General features: G+C 31.2%; 2 protein-coding genes across 6 annotated transcripts in view; one reads left to right on the forward strand and one right to left on the reverse strand.

The window, feature by feature from the left end:
* The window catches only part of LOC114341630 (pre-mRNA-splicing factor 18), a 152,160-nt gene that overhangs the window by 25,757 nt on the left and 109,182 nt on the right, over window positions 1–17,221 (forward strand). The window lies entirely within an intron of this gene.
* LOC114328825 (uncharacterized) overlaps window positions 12,108–17,221 on the reverse strand; it is a 50,393-nt gene continuing 45,279 nt past the window's right edge. For all 5 annotated transcript variants that reach the window (XM_028277772.2, XM_028277773.2, XM_028277768.2 and 2 more), the window contains exon 3: window positions 12,108–12,291. In XM_028277772.2, coding sequence (XP_028133573.1) covers window positions 12,233–12,291 — 59 coding nt within the window. In that variant the 3' untranslated portion in view covers window positions 12,108–12,232. The remainder of the gene's footprint in view (window positions 12,292–17,221) is intronic.

Raw genomic sequence — 17,221 nt, forward strand, 5'->3', positions numbered from 1 at the left:
AAATCATATTAACAATACATAAATAAAGAAGACCAAATAATGTCAATCACCAATTTTAATTAGGGTGGTGATTAGGAGGTTGATTCCGATCACTTTTTCGTTGAAAAAAATAGAGACTGACATTCTTTTCATTATGTCACCTAATTTTTGAGCCAGAGACTTTTTTTATTTCTAAAAATAGATGTTTTTAAATACTTTAAATTAGTTTGAACAAGTTATCCTCTAAAAATGCATTTTTCCCGTCTTTTGACTTTGAAACTACAAAATTTAGCATTTGAAGAAGAAAAACCAAGGGCGGATCCAAGACACATTTTCGGGAGGGGCTATGAACTTTTTTTGAGAGGGATACCGGGGGCACAGAAAGTTAGTAATTCTGTGCCGGGGGTATGGGGGAAAATTTTTAAGAATTGGGGTTAAAATTGTGTATTTTAAGGTACTTTTCACACACTTTTTGAGTGCCATAAAGACATTCAAAACGTAAAGACGTTATTAAAGTATTTTTATTTGTCTAGCTCAGTCTGCAAATATTTACATTTACATTTATGTTTTTTAAATTCTCGGAGGGGGCCATGGCCCCATGGCCCCCTCCCTGGATTCGCCCTTGAGAAGAGCTAACATATAATAAAGTGTAGCTCGATTATTATTTGTCTTAAACAAAATTAAAAAAAAACGGTTTTGTTTATTTTTTTAAAAGGTACATTTTTGTTAAGTAAAGTTGTTTTGATAAAATGAAAACTTTTGGAGGAGAAAACTTATTAAAAACATTGATTTTTTCGATATAAAACTAACACTTTCGATAGCGAATAAATCGAAAACTGTTAATTTTATCAAAAAAAATGTATAGAACGTTTTTTGCTTAGAATAAATGTACCAACTTTTGCTGTCAAAATATAATAAAAAATTTCCACCCCCATGGTAAAAGCGCCTTTCGGCATCATATAGATTTTGATCTGAGGACTATGAACTATTTATTCTCAAATTTTCAAGCAAATCGATCCATTCTGTAAAAATTGCGAGGTTTTGTCCTATTTTAAGCTTCATTACTTGGACTATATTGTTTTCTTGGTAAAATTCTTATATTATGAAGCAAAAATACTCACAGTATTGTTTATCTAAATCTAAATATTAATAATTAATATTTAGATAAATTATTATTTACTGTTGTCTGGTGTCAATAAAGTGTTTCTGGAATTTTTTTCGGAAATTCTTTGATAAAAATATTTTAACATTATTAAAAGTAGGTAATTTTCTGAGTATTTGATAAAGGGAATATTTCTTATATGGAGACGGACCTGCAGAAGATTTCAAAGAGGCCGTTTTCCCATTAGATAAATAAAAAACATGTTTATAGGTACATACATGACACAACAAATTTACAAAAGTAAAGTAAAATCGATACTAACCATATGATATCAGAAACTATAAAGGAAACACAATGTGGGTGACATAACTACAATTTTGACAACTTTTGAAACTGTCAGAGTTTAAAGTGTCTGTCAGTTAATATCTTTTCAATTAAGTATTATCGTATATTATAATATCACAAGAGAGAAAATTTTGCCGGCAATATTTTCGACTGGTATGAAAGTTTGTTGCCTGGCAATTTTCGCGAATTAAATTTTGACTTAAATCACGAGATAGTCCTGTCGCCAGGGGGGGTACAACGGCCTTCTTAATTCAGATGGACTTACCCAAGTTTTTTTTTATGTATTTTGACCCGTAGAACACGAATTTTTTGGGTAACAGTTGATCCGGATGTCGATAAGTTTGTTATAAACAAAGAACTTGAGAAATTACATAACAGCGATTTTTTGTGTTTTTTGGGTGATTCTCAGCAAAAAATTATCTTACAAGTTTTTTCGTAGGATGCATAGTTTTAGAGATAAACGCGGTTGAACTTTCAAAAAATCGAAAAAGTGCAATTTTTGAACCCGAATAACTTTTGACTAAAAAATAAAATAGCAATTCTGCTTACTGAATTTGAAAGTTCAAGTCAAATTCTATCGGTTTTGATTATTTGCATTGCTTAAAATTAAGTTTATATTTGTTAAACAAAGCCATAAACACATAGAGTTTCCCGTGCCCAATGCATGCGTTTTAATGTACGTAATCTACGTAGAAATTGTCGGTATGCTCGCCTACTCGTTCGATTTCAAATGGGAAATGCATTGAAAACATCATTAAATCACTATGTGTTTATAGCTTTATTTAACAATAAAAAATTAATTTTTAGCAATGAAAGTAGTCAAAACCGATAGAATTTGACTTGAACTTTCAAATACGGTAAACAGAATTGCTATTTTATTTTTCAGTCAAAAGTTATTCGGGTTCAAAAATTGTAATTTTTTGATTCTTTGAAAGTTCAACCGCGTTTATGTCGAAAACTATGCATCCTACGAAAAAACTTGTATAAACATTTTTTGCTTAGAATGACCCAAAAAATACAAAACAATGTTTTGTTTTGCGAAAAATCGCTGTTATGTGATTCCTCAAGTTCTTTGTTTATAACAATCTTATCGACATCCGGATGGACTGTTACCCAAAAAATTCGTGTTCTACGGGTCAAAATACATAAAAAAAACTTAAGTAAGTCCATCTAAATTAAGGAGGCCGTTGAACCCTCACTGGCGACAGGACTAAGACGTCAGTCGAGTGATTTTGTCAAAATTTCATAAGCGAAAATTACCAAAAGGCAACGAACTTGAATGAAACTGATATGAATCAGTTGAACGAATGATATTCGACAAGACTATTTCACGAGATAATTAATGCATCATATCAACGAAATATAATCTTTATTTATTTGTTATTACCAGACACTTTCGTGGCGGATCTGTCATAAATCTGTCAATAGGAAACGATGCGTTGCTATGACGTTTTATCAGTTAAAAACAGTCTAGTGAAATAGTCGAGAGAACAAAAAGAAAGTGGAAAACCTAGTGTAGTATGTAGTGTGTGTTCAGTAAATGTCTTGTTACTTTAAAAAAGTCGACTTCATTTTCTTTAAAAGAGACGCTAATTATATCCGAACGTCCGCGATCCCTCCGGTGAATACCGATCCCACAAAGATAAAAACTATTTTCACTTATTAATTTTTTAATAAATGAAACATTTCCTACCCACGTGAGATTCGAACTCACGACCACTTAATTCAATAGGGTTGAACTAAGGGGACCGCGGGGAAGGGGGGGAGACGGTTTCTTATTACAGAAATAAGAAGCATTGGAAACCGAAGACGGAAAAGTGAGAGAACAAAAAGAACTTACTTAAAACATATATTTTATATTTTTCCTAGTTTTTACGAGATTTGAACCTAGCAACGTATGAATGCTGCAATGTTACGTCTTTTCTATCATTTTATTATGGTGTTGAATTGTGGTGAACGAAGATATGGAACATTTAAGATGTGGCTATAGGCTTTCAATAATAGCAGTGCTTTTTCTTGACGGTCTTTTCTATTCTGGATTTTTCTACAGAGATTTCTATTAAGTTTCTGCATGCGTTCGAGATTTCTTCTGAACTGTATTGTGTCTCTAAATTGCTACTTTACTTTAATGCGACGGTAAATATTTCTGGATTTGGAATCTTCAATATTTTGTGAATCTGCTGCGGTTTGGTTCCTTTTCGGATCATTTTTGGATCCGAACATACTTTTAATACTACTAGGCTTGTTGAAATGAAACGTATCTTTGATCCAGAAAAAACTTATCGGTAAACATAACTACAAATAATTACTACTATATTTAAGGCACATTGTCTATTGTTTCACCAACCGATGCATACTCTGTTTAAAGAATTTTTGTGGCTGTAAATAGGTTGAAGAATTCTTTTACGGCATTTTTTATTTCTTCGTCCATCTGAAAATGATTACTTTTTAACGCCATTTTAGGCCCACATTGTAACGGGTAGGTCTTTCAGGACGACAGACTCAGTAAAACACAGGTTAAACATAAAGTAAATATATTTAAGATAATTATATACAGTTTAAAACACATCAAAAAATTTCGTCTTCTGCAAAGGAGAAACAATATGAAACTTTATTACAGTCATAATAGCAACATTAAAATGATACGATAAACAACACAATAACAACCTCGCTACGTTAAATCAACATAGCCCTGTATTCCGATCCGCATTTCACTTCAATGCGGCGCGTAGTCACTCGTTCCTCGTTACTACCGCCTCCTGCGATAACGGTCATGGCAAAACTCCACTTCACCACGGTGGCGTTCGCCTAGGCATAGTTCCACCTCACAAACGGTGCATCTTTGCCCATCCAGCTAGTGCTAGTTCAACACGCTAGCACCAGCTGTCGAGCCATTGCTAGTTTAACACGCTAGCAACGACCGATTTTCTCATTCTCCTGGTTCGCCTTAAATATGCTCTCGCTGCCACTACTCCTTCGATTTCCCCCAGCGGTGCTATGCGCCAACACGGATGCTCCTCCGGTCGTCTCTGGTAGATCAGCTCATCGCTTGCCGTTGGCATCATATCGTTACAACTTATGTGAAAATCTTAGTGCGATAAATCGGAACTAAGTATAGCGTGGATAGTGGATACTCTAAAACCTCCATTTCTTTCGTTGTAGATTTTTTCACTTCTTCGGCGACATAAGGCCGAGCATTGTCGTGCAGAAGAATGACAAGCTTTTTTTGGACATTTTGGTCATATTTGTTTATCACCTTGTTTAAAGTATCATTATACAGGTTTTCGTACGCTCTCTAGGTTCCGTAAACTCCATGAGCAAGGGTCCTTCATGATTGAAAAAACATGTTAACATGACCTTACCCACAGAAGGTTAACATTGATATGACCTCACGCTGATTATATTTGGACGGATTATTAACAACAAACGCCACTTTGAAGTCACTACACGCTGTGAGCTTCGCTGGTATCGCCAACTAGAGGATTACTAATGCAACTTCGGTTGGAAATTTTTTAAATTTATTATTTAATTTCTATCGTGTAATATTTACAACGCAAAGAAGTAATTAAATTGTAATCGATGGTTAATATTAGTAAGTACAAAATTTATGATTTACCATGATTATTTTTTTAAGATTTTGCTGATCATTTTGACGTTCTATTGATGAAATATTAGTTTCCTTCTTTCTTACTTCCGATACTTTCACAATTATCGCGTACATGGCACTTAGATTAATATATTAATTATATTACAAAATGTTAAAAAAAAACAAATTTCAGTATTTAAAACGTAAGTATATTTAAGGTAAAAATATATACTTACCACAGTTTTGGCCAAATAATATTTTTTCCTATTAATGTTGCTCTGAAGCTATTTTCTTGTGGCATTTTTGCAATTAACTATTTTTAATGGGAAATAAGCCACAATTTTACTAAAAAAATGATTTTATTAACGTTTAGACGTCCAAATCAGATGCCGTTGTCAAAATACAAAAAATATTAATATTAAACAAAAATGTTGTTGCTTAGTAAAAAATTCTTCTAATAATTTATTTAATCTGACTCATTTATATCGGGAATTCAGATATGTATTATAAATTTTAAAGTAGAAGACTTTAATGTGATATTGCCAATATTTATGAGTTGAGTTCCTGCGACGACTTTACTGAAAGATAGTTCATTCGATTACATGAAATCAATCTCAACTCAATAATATCCGTCACAAAGAAATCATAGCATGTGATCTGTCTTTAAAAAGACAACCACATGCAACGGTGACAGTAAAATTCTTTTAGCTTTTACTTGCAATAACATAAGTAAAAAAAATAATGTTAGAAACATTCTACAGGTATCAAATAAAAGAACATGAGCTAAATTTTCAGATCGTTTTAAAAAAAGTGAATAAGAAATGCATTTATTAGTAATAAGTAATTATGCAAAAGTATGCTCAATTATTCTTTATAAACTTTTTATTTTTTTTATATAATAAATTATATATATATTTATTACAATTTTTCATCAATTATCATATACATTACACTGCTTGGTAGTTGGGCATCTAAAATACGGTAAAAAAATAGATTTTTTTGAAAAAAGATATTTAAAAAGTTTATAAGGAAAATTAACGATACTTTTGCATAATTATTTATTACTAATAAATGCATTTTTATTTACTTTTTTAAACCCATTTAAAAGTTTAGCTCATGCTCTTTCATTTGACATCTGTAGAATGGTTCTAAAATCATTTTTTTCTGACTTATGTAATTGCAAGAAATTAAACAATATCAACAAAACAATTTGAATAAAATTTAAACAATTGAATGAATCGTTTTGAAATTTTTATCACATATTAAGCACCAAAGAAATTAATTTTTTTGCAATTTCGACCTTTTTTCGCAATTATTATATTAACAATAAATGAGTATATCAAACTTTATAATACGTCGTTTTAAAGCTTTTTCCATTCTCTTGAAGATGTTTGTACTAAGAAAACCATAAGTCTTAATGTTTTCCATTGATTTGAAAAAAAAAATGAAAAAATGCGGTTTTTTGACACTAAATTGTTTATAAATAAAAATGGATGCTAGATCCTACGCAGGAAATAGTTACAATTTGTTCTTATAGGTATTACCTGTCGAAAAAACGCTTCAGTACCCTGGCTGTTGAAGTGTCACGAACAGGGTATATTTTTGTCTTATTACCCTGGTCTATAATACCAAATTCTGACCTTAATAACGTGTGATCCAAAATTATTGTCACCATAGGTGGCTCTGAATGACAGAGATAGCTATACAGTGCATGTCTATTCTTAATTCAGATATACTTTCCAGTTTACGTCAACTTTGCAGTGTACGTCAGCTTAACAAGAAAAGTTAGGTTATGTAGAGATGTTGGTGGTGGACATATACAGCATCTTGTTTGATTCTATTTATTATTGTTACTTATAATTTTGTTAATTCTTTTTATTTTCGATTAAAGTTCTGTGTTAAAGGTTTTGACTGATTTTTTATGTTTTATAATGTTAATCAAAATTAATTGATAAACCAATGATATAAATTCAGATTAAAACAAGACATACGTAATTTTTTGCACGGCTCTGTGCAATAATTGTGGATCACTCGTTATGTACATATGTTATTTTAAATTATATAATATTAATATTTTAGCAACAACATTTTTGTTTAATATTAATATTTTTTGTATTTTGACAACGGCATCCGATTTGGACGCCGAAATGTTAAAAAAATCATTTTTTAGTTAAATTGTTACTTAATTCCCATTAAAAATAGTTAATTTCCTATTAATGTTTTTAATTTCAATGTTTTAAATTAATCACTTTGACATTTATGTCAAATTTTTAGCCGAAGTTAATTGATTTGTCACTACTGGCGCTCACGAACTTGCACGAATAATATCTCACAATAAAACACTGAAAAACGTTTGTTTTCTATACTTCCACAAAATTTATTACAACTATGTTATTACTACAGCTGTTTCGGCAAATTAGTGTATCCACCACCACAGAAAGAACCCAGTACCTTGTGCTCTCTCACATATACTGGCAAAATAACAACAAAAATAGCCAGATACATAAAAAAGAAAGGAATAACACCAGCTTTCGGAACTAACAACAACTTAAGCAAACATATTAAAAACAATAAAAGCCGAAAGAAAAAGCAACTACAGAGTGGTGTGTACAAACTAACTTGTGGTGACTGTCCGAAAACTTACATAGGTCAAACTGGCAGAACTTTTGACAAACGGATAGCAGAACACAAAAGGGCTTTAAACAATAGAAAAACAGACACTTCTACATACGCACTTCACCTTCTAGATCATAATCATTCTTTCAATGAAGAGTTTAAAATTCTACATATTCAAAATAAAGGCCTTAAGCTATCACTTTTAGAATCAATGGAAATTAATAAATTGAAAAATACAGATATAATTCTGAATGACCAACTCGAGACAAACAGCTCCCCACTCCTCAACCTCTTCAGTTAAAGACTTAAAAAGGCAAACCCATTGTAAAATATATCACTTGAGAAAGGCACTTTGCCGAAACAGCTGTAGTAATAACATAGTTGTAATAAATTTTGTGGAAGTATAGAAAACAAACGTTTTTCAGTGTTTTATTGTGAGATAAAATGAACTTCCATCAAGTAACGGTCGAATCCATCAATTATATAAAATAATAGTCAAATACAAATGATAGGAACTGATGTGATGAAATAATAGTCAAATACAAATGATAGTGTGACATGTAATACAAACATAACTAACATCTCAGAACGACGAGCCGTTAAATACCGCTATGAATTCCACGATTTTATTAGAACTACCCACGTGATATCTGTGTTCGTATTGGTCAGAGTGACAATCAGCTGTTAGACATCATTATGTGATGGAATTTTTATTTTGATGTAAATAAATATTTATTACTGATAATTTGTATAAGCAAAAATATTGTACTGCACCTACAGTGACTCACAGCCTCAATTCTGAAATGATACAGTCGCTACTCAATAAAACTGTAGCTTGTGTCAGTGACTCAATATTAGAAAAAAATTACATACTGAAAGTAAGTTACTATAACTATATAAGTCCTCTAAAATAGCATAAGCTATGTTTTGGGTTTCAGATATACCATATACTTAAATAACAATAATCCTTTAATTATTTTGTGTATGATTTTGATATCAGCTAAAATTAATAAAGAAAACAAAACTCCTTGTTGCTTATTTCTTTGGCTGATAGATTTATTTCTTGCAGTTCAGCTATGTCGATTATTATTTTGTAATATCCGTCTAATTGTTTCAGGGTTACATCTTTTTCCAAACTGTCTTTCCACCTCATCTCTCAATTTTGGTGCACTTTTTTGGGATTATTTGCTATTTCTCTGACAATACATCTTATTGTTCGTCCGCTATAACTTTTCGCATGCGCCACGATTCATTTTCAAGCAAATTAAGTCAAAACATTAAGTGAAACGAATGTCGATGTGTATATACATTTTGTATACTGTATACTATATACTACACACATCGGCGTACGTTTCACTTTATGTTTTGACTTAATTTGTTTGAAAATGAATCGTGACACATGGGAAAAGTTGTAGCGGACGAACTATAGCTATTAGGACTTTGGAGCCGGCTGCTCTGAAAAGTTCGTTTGATGTACATCCGTACAGCGTATAGCATCTCCCTATGCTTCATTTTCCTTGAATCTTTCCCTGCATAATGAGTTGGAGCAAGTTGTTTTGGCCCATACATGGCAACATTTTTCATACGAATTTCTAGTTACATACAACCTATCTTTTCATGTTGTAAGGCCAAACCCAGTTATACCAGGAAATTGGCTCAGGCCATAGCATTATTCTCTACATATAAAAACTTAAGAAAGTGTGTCCTTTTAGGTGACACAACAGATCGAACACAACAAGCCATGTGTATATTTTTCGGTACACAGTGTTGAGGACAGTGTGTATCTAAAAGGATACACTGGCGCTGGGAGTGTTAATTATTGCATATTTGAAACCCAAAACATAGCTTATGCTATTTTAGAAGACTCATACTAACTTACCTACTTTCAGTATGTAAGTTTTTTCTAATAAATATTGAGCCACTGACACAAGCTAGCTTTATTGAGTAGCGACTGCATCATTTAAGCTGTGAGCCCCTGTATATGTTTATCAGTCGTGGCCTAGCTACACATTAAAATTGTTTCGTTGATCATTCCCTGCTTTGCTTTCTTCAGCGTGCACACTGATTTTTGTACAGCAGCTTTTGTAGCCAATAGTTACTCTTGTTTGTTTTCTAGATTTTTACTTGATTTCTTTTTGGTTAGTTACTGTCTCCCTTCTACAATAGAGAAAGAGTTTGGGGCTTATTATTCGTTAAAGTGTTGGAATGCTTGTGGGTTTTGATATATGTACATACTACCACAACTCTCAATACAAAATTTGATCAAACTAAACTGATAGTGTGACCACTAGATTTTTATAATTTGAACAAACTGCAGTTGTGACGTCACTTCTTGAGTTTGCTCAAACTGTTTGATCAAATTATTTGATAGTGAAACCACGACTTTAAGGATTTAAGTAACATCAATTTAATTTGCAATAAAAAAGATCATGAAGATTTGACGATTCTTGTAAATACATATGCCCGATTTAGATAATTTAAGTGACAGCAATGTTTAGACTGTCTTGTCAAATATACCTACATGCAACAAAAAATGTAATCAAAATTTGCATAAAAAAAATTGAAGTGTTTTAAAAGTTTCAATATGTAAAAACATTGAACCACAGAAACGGTTTTTCTCCACAAAGAAACAAAAATCGTAGCAACATATTAATAAGTGATACGTTTAAAAATCCAAATGTAAATGAAATATGAAATTTCAGACATTTTAAAAGAACACAAGACACAACATGCCCTATATTTCACAAAATGCCTAAGAAAATCATAATTATATAATATAACATATAATTTCCCCTAAATTACTTTTCCCCATATCCAGTATATTTACTTTTATGTAAATTATTTGTTTTTAATTTTCATGCATTTTAGTCCTGTCGCCAGGGGGGGTACAACGGCCTTCTTAATTCAGATGGACTTACCCAAGTTTTTTTATGTATTTTGGCCCGTAGAATACGAATTTTTTGGGTAACAGTTGATCCGGATGTCGATAAGATTGTTATAAACAAAGAAGTTGAAGAATTACATGACAGCGATTTCTCGCAAAACAAAACATTTTTTTGTATTTTTTGGGTCATTCTAACCAAAAAATATGTTCCTACAAGTTTTTTCGTAGGATGCATAGTTTTCGAGATAAACGCGGCTGAACTTTCAAAAAATCGAAAAATTACAATTTTTGAACCCGAATAACCTTTGAATAAAAAATAAAATAGCAATTCTGCTTACCAGCTTTAAAAGTTTGAGTCAAATTATATCTGTTTTGAATATTTGCATTGCTACAAATTTATTTTTTGATTGTTAAAAAAAGCTATAAACACATAGTGTTTCCCGTGCGTAATACATGCGTTTTAATGCATGCTACGTAGAAATAGCCCCGCTTGCACTCTTATCTCCTCTACCTACTCGTTTGATTTTAAATGAGAAATCATTGAAAACATCACTCAAGCACTAGGTGTTTATAGCTTTGTTTTAACAATAAAATAATAAATTTTTAGCAATACAAATAATTAAAACCGATATAATTTGACTTGAACTTTCAAATGCGGTAAGCAGAATTGCTATTTTATTTTTTAATCAAAAGTTATTCGGGTTCAAAAATTGCAATTTTTCGATTTTTTGAAAGTTCAACCCCGTTTATCTCGAAAACTATGCATCCTACGAAAAAAATTGTAGGAACATTTTTTGGTTAGAATGGCCCAAAAAATACAAAAAAATGTTTTGTTTTGCGAGAAATCGCTGTTATGTGATTCCTCAACTTCTTGGTTTATAACAATCTTATCGACATCCGGATCAACTGTTACCCAAAAAATTCGTGTTCTACAAGTCAAAATACATAAAAAAACTTGGGTAAGTCCATCTGAATACAGGAGGCCGTTGTACCCCCCCTGGCGACAGGACTATTTATAATTTAATTTATAAGATCTATTCCTAGTGCTGCTGTGTTTGTATTGAACAGCTGAAATAAATTAAAATAATATTATTACTATACAATAATTGTTTATATTTTTTTATGAGATAAAAGAAATATTTTATAGGTACAGTCTAGAAAGAAGACTAGTAGAAACGAATAAATAGTGCTTTTTTAATCAATACTGTTTTTCAATATTGATTTTCTACCACACTTTTATTTCTATCACAAAAATTGTCAATTGTAATATAAACAAGAAATATTTATCATTTATCCGTTATCCTCGGTCAGCAGACTTGTTTTCTTGAAACGACACTTTGCATACAATATTGGTATTTAAATATCCCGCTCTGTCATTCTTAATCATTTGACCAGTACGAACACAGATATCATGTGGGTAGTTCTAACCAATAAAATCTTGGAATTCATAGCGGTTATTAACGCTTCGTCTCAGAACGTCAGTTGAGTGATTACAATTGTTTTCAAGGCTAACCTGACCAAAGATATGTTTCAATTGAATAAGCTTATAATTAGCATTGGTGGTAATATTTGCCGAAAAAGATGTTTGTATGAAGTAATAAAAAAGACAAAAAATATTTTATTTTCTCTAAAAATTGTAAGAAATCATATTGATAAATAGTTTAGGATAAACGTATTTATTTATTTATCTTTTTAATAATTAAACCTCAATTTATTTTTGTTACGGTACGTATGCTGGTGGTGCTACTTTATCATCGAACATTCTGGAACCATCAGGAGCTAAAAACAAAAACAGAAATGAGGAACATTACAAACGTGTCACATAATATAATGTCTTTTGCTATAGAAATTTTTGATAAAAACAATACTGGAAGAGGATTTTACTTGAGTTTCGAGGAAGCAAGGAAGAAAAGTTTTATCAGTGACAAGGAATGCATTTCTCTACTCTTTTTTAGGACTAATTTTCTAAAATCAATAAAAATCAGAATATTTCTTACGTTTAAAATCAATTCACGAAAATGCCAAACGTGTGCGTATATAATTTGTAAAGTAAACAGACGATAAATGAACTGACATGAGTAATCTAAAAATTGCATTCCATAACTCGTCAACTTATCTAGGCACAAACCACAGCGAATTGATTTTTAATACTCTAATTATGTGTAAGTTAACGAAAAACATTAAAGACAGTAGATAGGATTTAATTTCAATACGGTAAGCTCTCTGAATGAAACAAAATCGTTCTGTCACGTTAACAAATGATTTAAAAATAATGTGCAAAAAACTGATAAAAGTTACATTCCATAACACGTCAACTTTTAATAGATGTCGCTGTAACGTCTTGTGCATATTATTTTTAAATAATTTGCTAACATGAAACATGATACAAATATCTTGTTTCATTAGAGAGACAAATAGTGGAGTCACTGAAGGTGGATATGAGCTATTACCTCCGATTTCGTTGAACCTCCATCGATTTGCATGAAAATTGGTGAATGGTTAGAGGATATCTCAAGGAATAAAGGTGACATGGTGCCAACTTGCGCTTTTACCCTGGGGGTGTGTAACAAAAAGAAGAAAACTTCTGTTGGAGTGAAAGTAAAAAGAAAGATATAGGTACTCCAACAGAAGTAAGGAAAAAAAATAACTAAGTAACTAAATAGTTGTGGCTGAAAAGAAGATGTAGTGGGTGAGTGTAAAGAAAAGGGTGTAGTGGCTTCTACGTTGAGAAGCCGCAATAGGAAAAATACTACTAAAGTGCAGTAGTACTGAAGAAAGGGGAATGAGAAGGGATAGAAGTAGAAGTGGGAAGAGACAGAGGCAAACTGAATAGAGTTGGCTAGCTATAGATGCAAGAGAGCAACTTGACACTCAAGGATGGATACGGCTCGTTTGCATGCCTGTCGAAGAACAGTAGCTCTATATAAATAGTAATGATGACTAGAAGATGAAATAATAAAATAAGAATAATGTACTGAAAATGAATGGAGATGAATAATGACTAAAAACGAACAAAATAAATAAAACTAACTAATCATGGGCGCCATGAAAATGATCTTCGATCATTTTCCCAGGTATCTTATACTGCTGTCAAATATTAAATATATCAAACCTGTAATAATGAACATAAAGGAGTAATAAAAATAAATGATATACAAAATAAGTAAATATTTATTAAAATAACTACTAGATTTTTAACAATCTCAGAGTTAGACAAGCATATATCATGTAACTCTAAAATGACATAAGTTATACAAGAAGCTATATATATTTTAAAGATAACAACAATAATGTTATCTGTTACAAACTTAAATACCTCTTACATATATATAGGGTACAACTCACATGAGTCTTCTACCAAATGGTTATAGTACGCCTGCTACGTACAACTAAAGGAAACTGACAAAGATGAAAATACTACAAATAAATAGGCCCAAGCCTCACTAAGGGAAAATACAGTAATGAATAAATAAAGTTAAATATACAATTGACTAAAGTAGAAATGAAGTTGAGATAAATACCGACGATGACCTAAATTAACCGAACAAATGGAATAAAGCGAATAACAGTAAAATATTTGGGAAACAAGCTAGTAATATTAAAAAATAAAGGGTACCCCCCGTTAAGATAGGCAAAATGCCCTCACTCCCAGAATTCAATTTTATTAATTTTTTTACTTTCTATGCAACTAAAAAATAAGATAACGCGGATTTTTAGCTCGCCACCCCCCTTACCCCTCCCCCCACAGCCAAAAACGTAGATTTTTAGAATTAATTTTTTTTAGTTGGGTTGCAATTGATTTAAAAATTTCAAAAAATTCACACGTGTAGCTGAGGCTTTCACAAAACATGTCCATTTTTTATGGACCCATGGGTCGAGTGTAAATAACCTCAAATTTTTTTTTAACTTTTTTAAAACTTATAACTTTTTTTCGGAGAGAGCTACAGGTCCAATTTTTTTTGCATTTTGTGTATTTTATCAAAAGCTATGTATCTGATTTTTTTCAGATTTTTCTGTCAGGTGCGCCATCTTGAAAAATCAAGAAAACTGTTTTTTTAGGGGGTTTTTGGGGATTTTCTCCATTTTATAGACTGCAACATAGATCAACTCAAGGTTTTATTAATAGATTATGTATAATTTAAAATAACTGAGTATATTAGGATATTCAAAAGTTGGGCGAAACACTTTTAAACCCCCCAAAATCCATGTTTTTTTAAAGTTTTGTAAGGATTTTTGCGTCGATACAGCCTGAATATTTTTTTAATTTTTATTACGTTCTATATGATTTTAAAAAATAGGAGTCACTGTAATTTTAGCCCACTTCCCCTATTCCCCCTCCCCCACAGCCAAAAATGTCAATTTTTCGATTTTATTTTTTTTTAAGTTGGTTTGCAATTGCAAATGTTATTCTGAAGCTATTTCTTTGTGGCATTTTTGTAATTAACTATTCTAAATGGTCATTTTTTTTAGTTAAATTGTGTAAATTTAATAATTAATAATTATTAAATTATAATTTACAAAAAATTCACACGCACAAGCTGAGGCTTTTACAGATCATCTATTTTTATGGACCCGAAGGTCGAGTGTACATAATAACCTCTTTTTTTTTTGTTTTTAATAGGTACGTATATTTTTTGGTGATGGCTGCATGTCTATTTTTTGTGTTTTGTGTATTTTATCAAAAACTATATTTCTGACTTTTTCAGATTTTTCCGTAAGGTGCGCCATCTTCAAAAATCCGCAAAACTGATTTGTTCGGTGCTTTTTAGGGATTTTCTCCATTTTATATACTTCAAAATAGATTAACTCAAGGTTTTTTTATAGGTTATGTAGGAATAATTTGAAATAACTGAGTTTTTAGGTATATTTTATATAATTTGCTATTGAATAAACTTAAAAACCACCTGCTAGTTTTCACAATCATAAACTTGCCAGGATGACACGTTCCACAATTAAAATTACGTTTTACAATTAAAACTTCCCCTGTTTCCATACCTACGTCAAAGTTTGTCCGACTAGATACCATTAACGCGGGATCCAGGCTTAATATTTTTTGAGATAAATACAGCCTGAATATTCTTTTTTTCTTTTTTTTTACGTTTGATATGTTTAAAAATAAGCCTTAGCTCAATTTTAGCCCTCCTCCCTCTCAACCTGCCCAATAAATCATCATTTTTTCGTTTTAATTTTTTTTTCTCAGTATATCTGTTGCTCAGTTTGTCCTCAAGTAAACTACATTTAACAAAATAATTTCAAATTTTTGCAATATTTTTGTATAAAGTAAATATGTCATTGTGATATCTTTTAGGTAGGATACAAAAAACCAAAATAAAACAGAATAATCAATTTAAGAAAAATACATTATTTTAATATATCATACTTCTTGTCGTTTTGTGAATCAAAACATTTTGTTCTTTGTTCATTAGTTTGTATTTAGTAGGTACCCTAATATTACCTTACATTATACATATTGTAATTATTCAAATATGTGCTTGTACCATCTACATAACCTATATCTCTGCTCTGCCTATTAAAATGTCATTTTGCTTCACGTTTACTGCCACGTAAAACACCATAAAAAGAATAAAGAATGTATTACCAAAGAATATATAGCTTCGTATATACCCTTAGCGTATTCGGAGAGTATATTCGTTGGTATTACACTTTACAGTTCTAAAGTCTTCATCGCTGTTTTCGTCTATTACAGGTATAACATCTGTATTGTCAAAGAGTTTTGTAAGATATTCTGCTGGCTTGATGATTTTTGTAAAATATCTTCCATGCGATAAATATCATATTATGGCAGCTACATGCGAACAACAGCCTATGGTTATGTTGCCGTTTCCGCAACTCACATCTACAACAGTATCTATCGTTTAATGTTTTCCAAACCATCTTCGTTTGGCTCATATTGCAAATAGTCCATGCTGTATGCTTGTCCCCATTAGGTAAATTATTCCGATTCATTTTTTTGCACAAACTTGCTCAAAAACAGGTCCTTATAACAAATCCACAAGGTGAAAGGCAGTACCGCGGTCGGAAAATTGTTTAAACAATTTTTTAAACGAATTCAAAAAATCAATTTTTTCACTTAGGACAAATTTGTTTTAGATTCTCTGGATCAACCTGAGCAAAAAAGGCCTCTTGTGATTTTTCTATAAAATTAACTGTTGTCGAGTTACATGCAATTTAAAATTTGAAAAACGCGAAAATAGCCATTTTCAAGGCTTTAACTCGATTAAAAATTATTATTATGAAAGTCATAAAGTGACCAACTCAAAGTTTATATGTATTCGTTATAAAAGGTTATATGTATTGTACACTCGACCTACGGGTCTAAAAAAATAGATATGTTTTTTAGAAGCCTCATAAAATTTTTAAATTAATTGCAACTTTACTAAACAAAAAAAAAAATAGAAAAATTGACGTTTTTGTGGGGGCAGGGGAGGGGGTGGTGGGCTAAAAATGCGATTAGTCTTATTTTTTAATCACATATAACGTAAAAAAATGAAAAAAAGTATTGAGGCTGTATCGATCTCAAAAAATATCATTAAGCCCGCAAAAACCCTTACATAACTTAAAAAAACATGGTTTTGGGGGGGTTTAAAGGTGGTTTGCCCAATTTTTGATAATCCTAAAATAGTTATTTCAAATTATACATAATCTATTAAAAAAACCTTCAGTTGATCTATGTTGCAGTCTATAAAAT

This window comes from Diabrotica virgifera, chromosome 2 (genome assembly GCF_917563875.1).
Source record: "Diabrotica virgifera virgifera chromosome 2, PGI_DIABVI_V3a".
Taxonomy (NCBI): Eukaryota; Metazoa; Arthropoda; class Insecta; order Coleoptera; family Chrysomelidae; genus Diabrotica; species Diabrotica virgifera.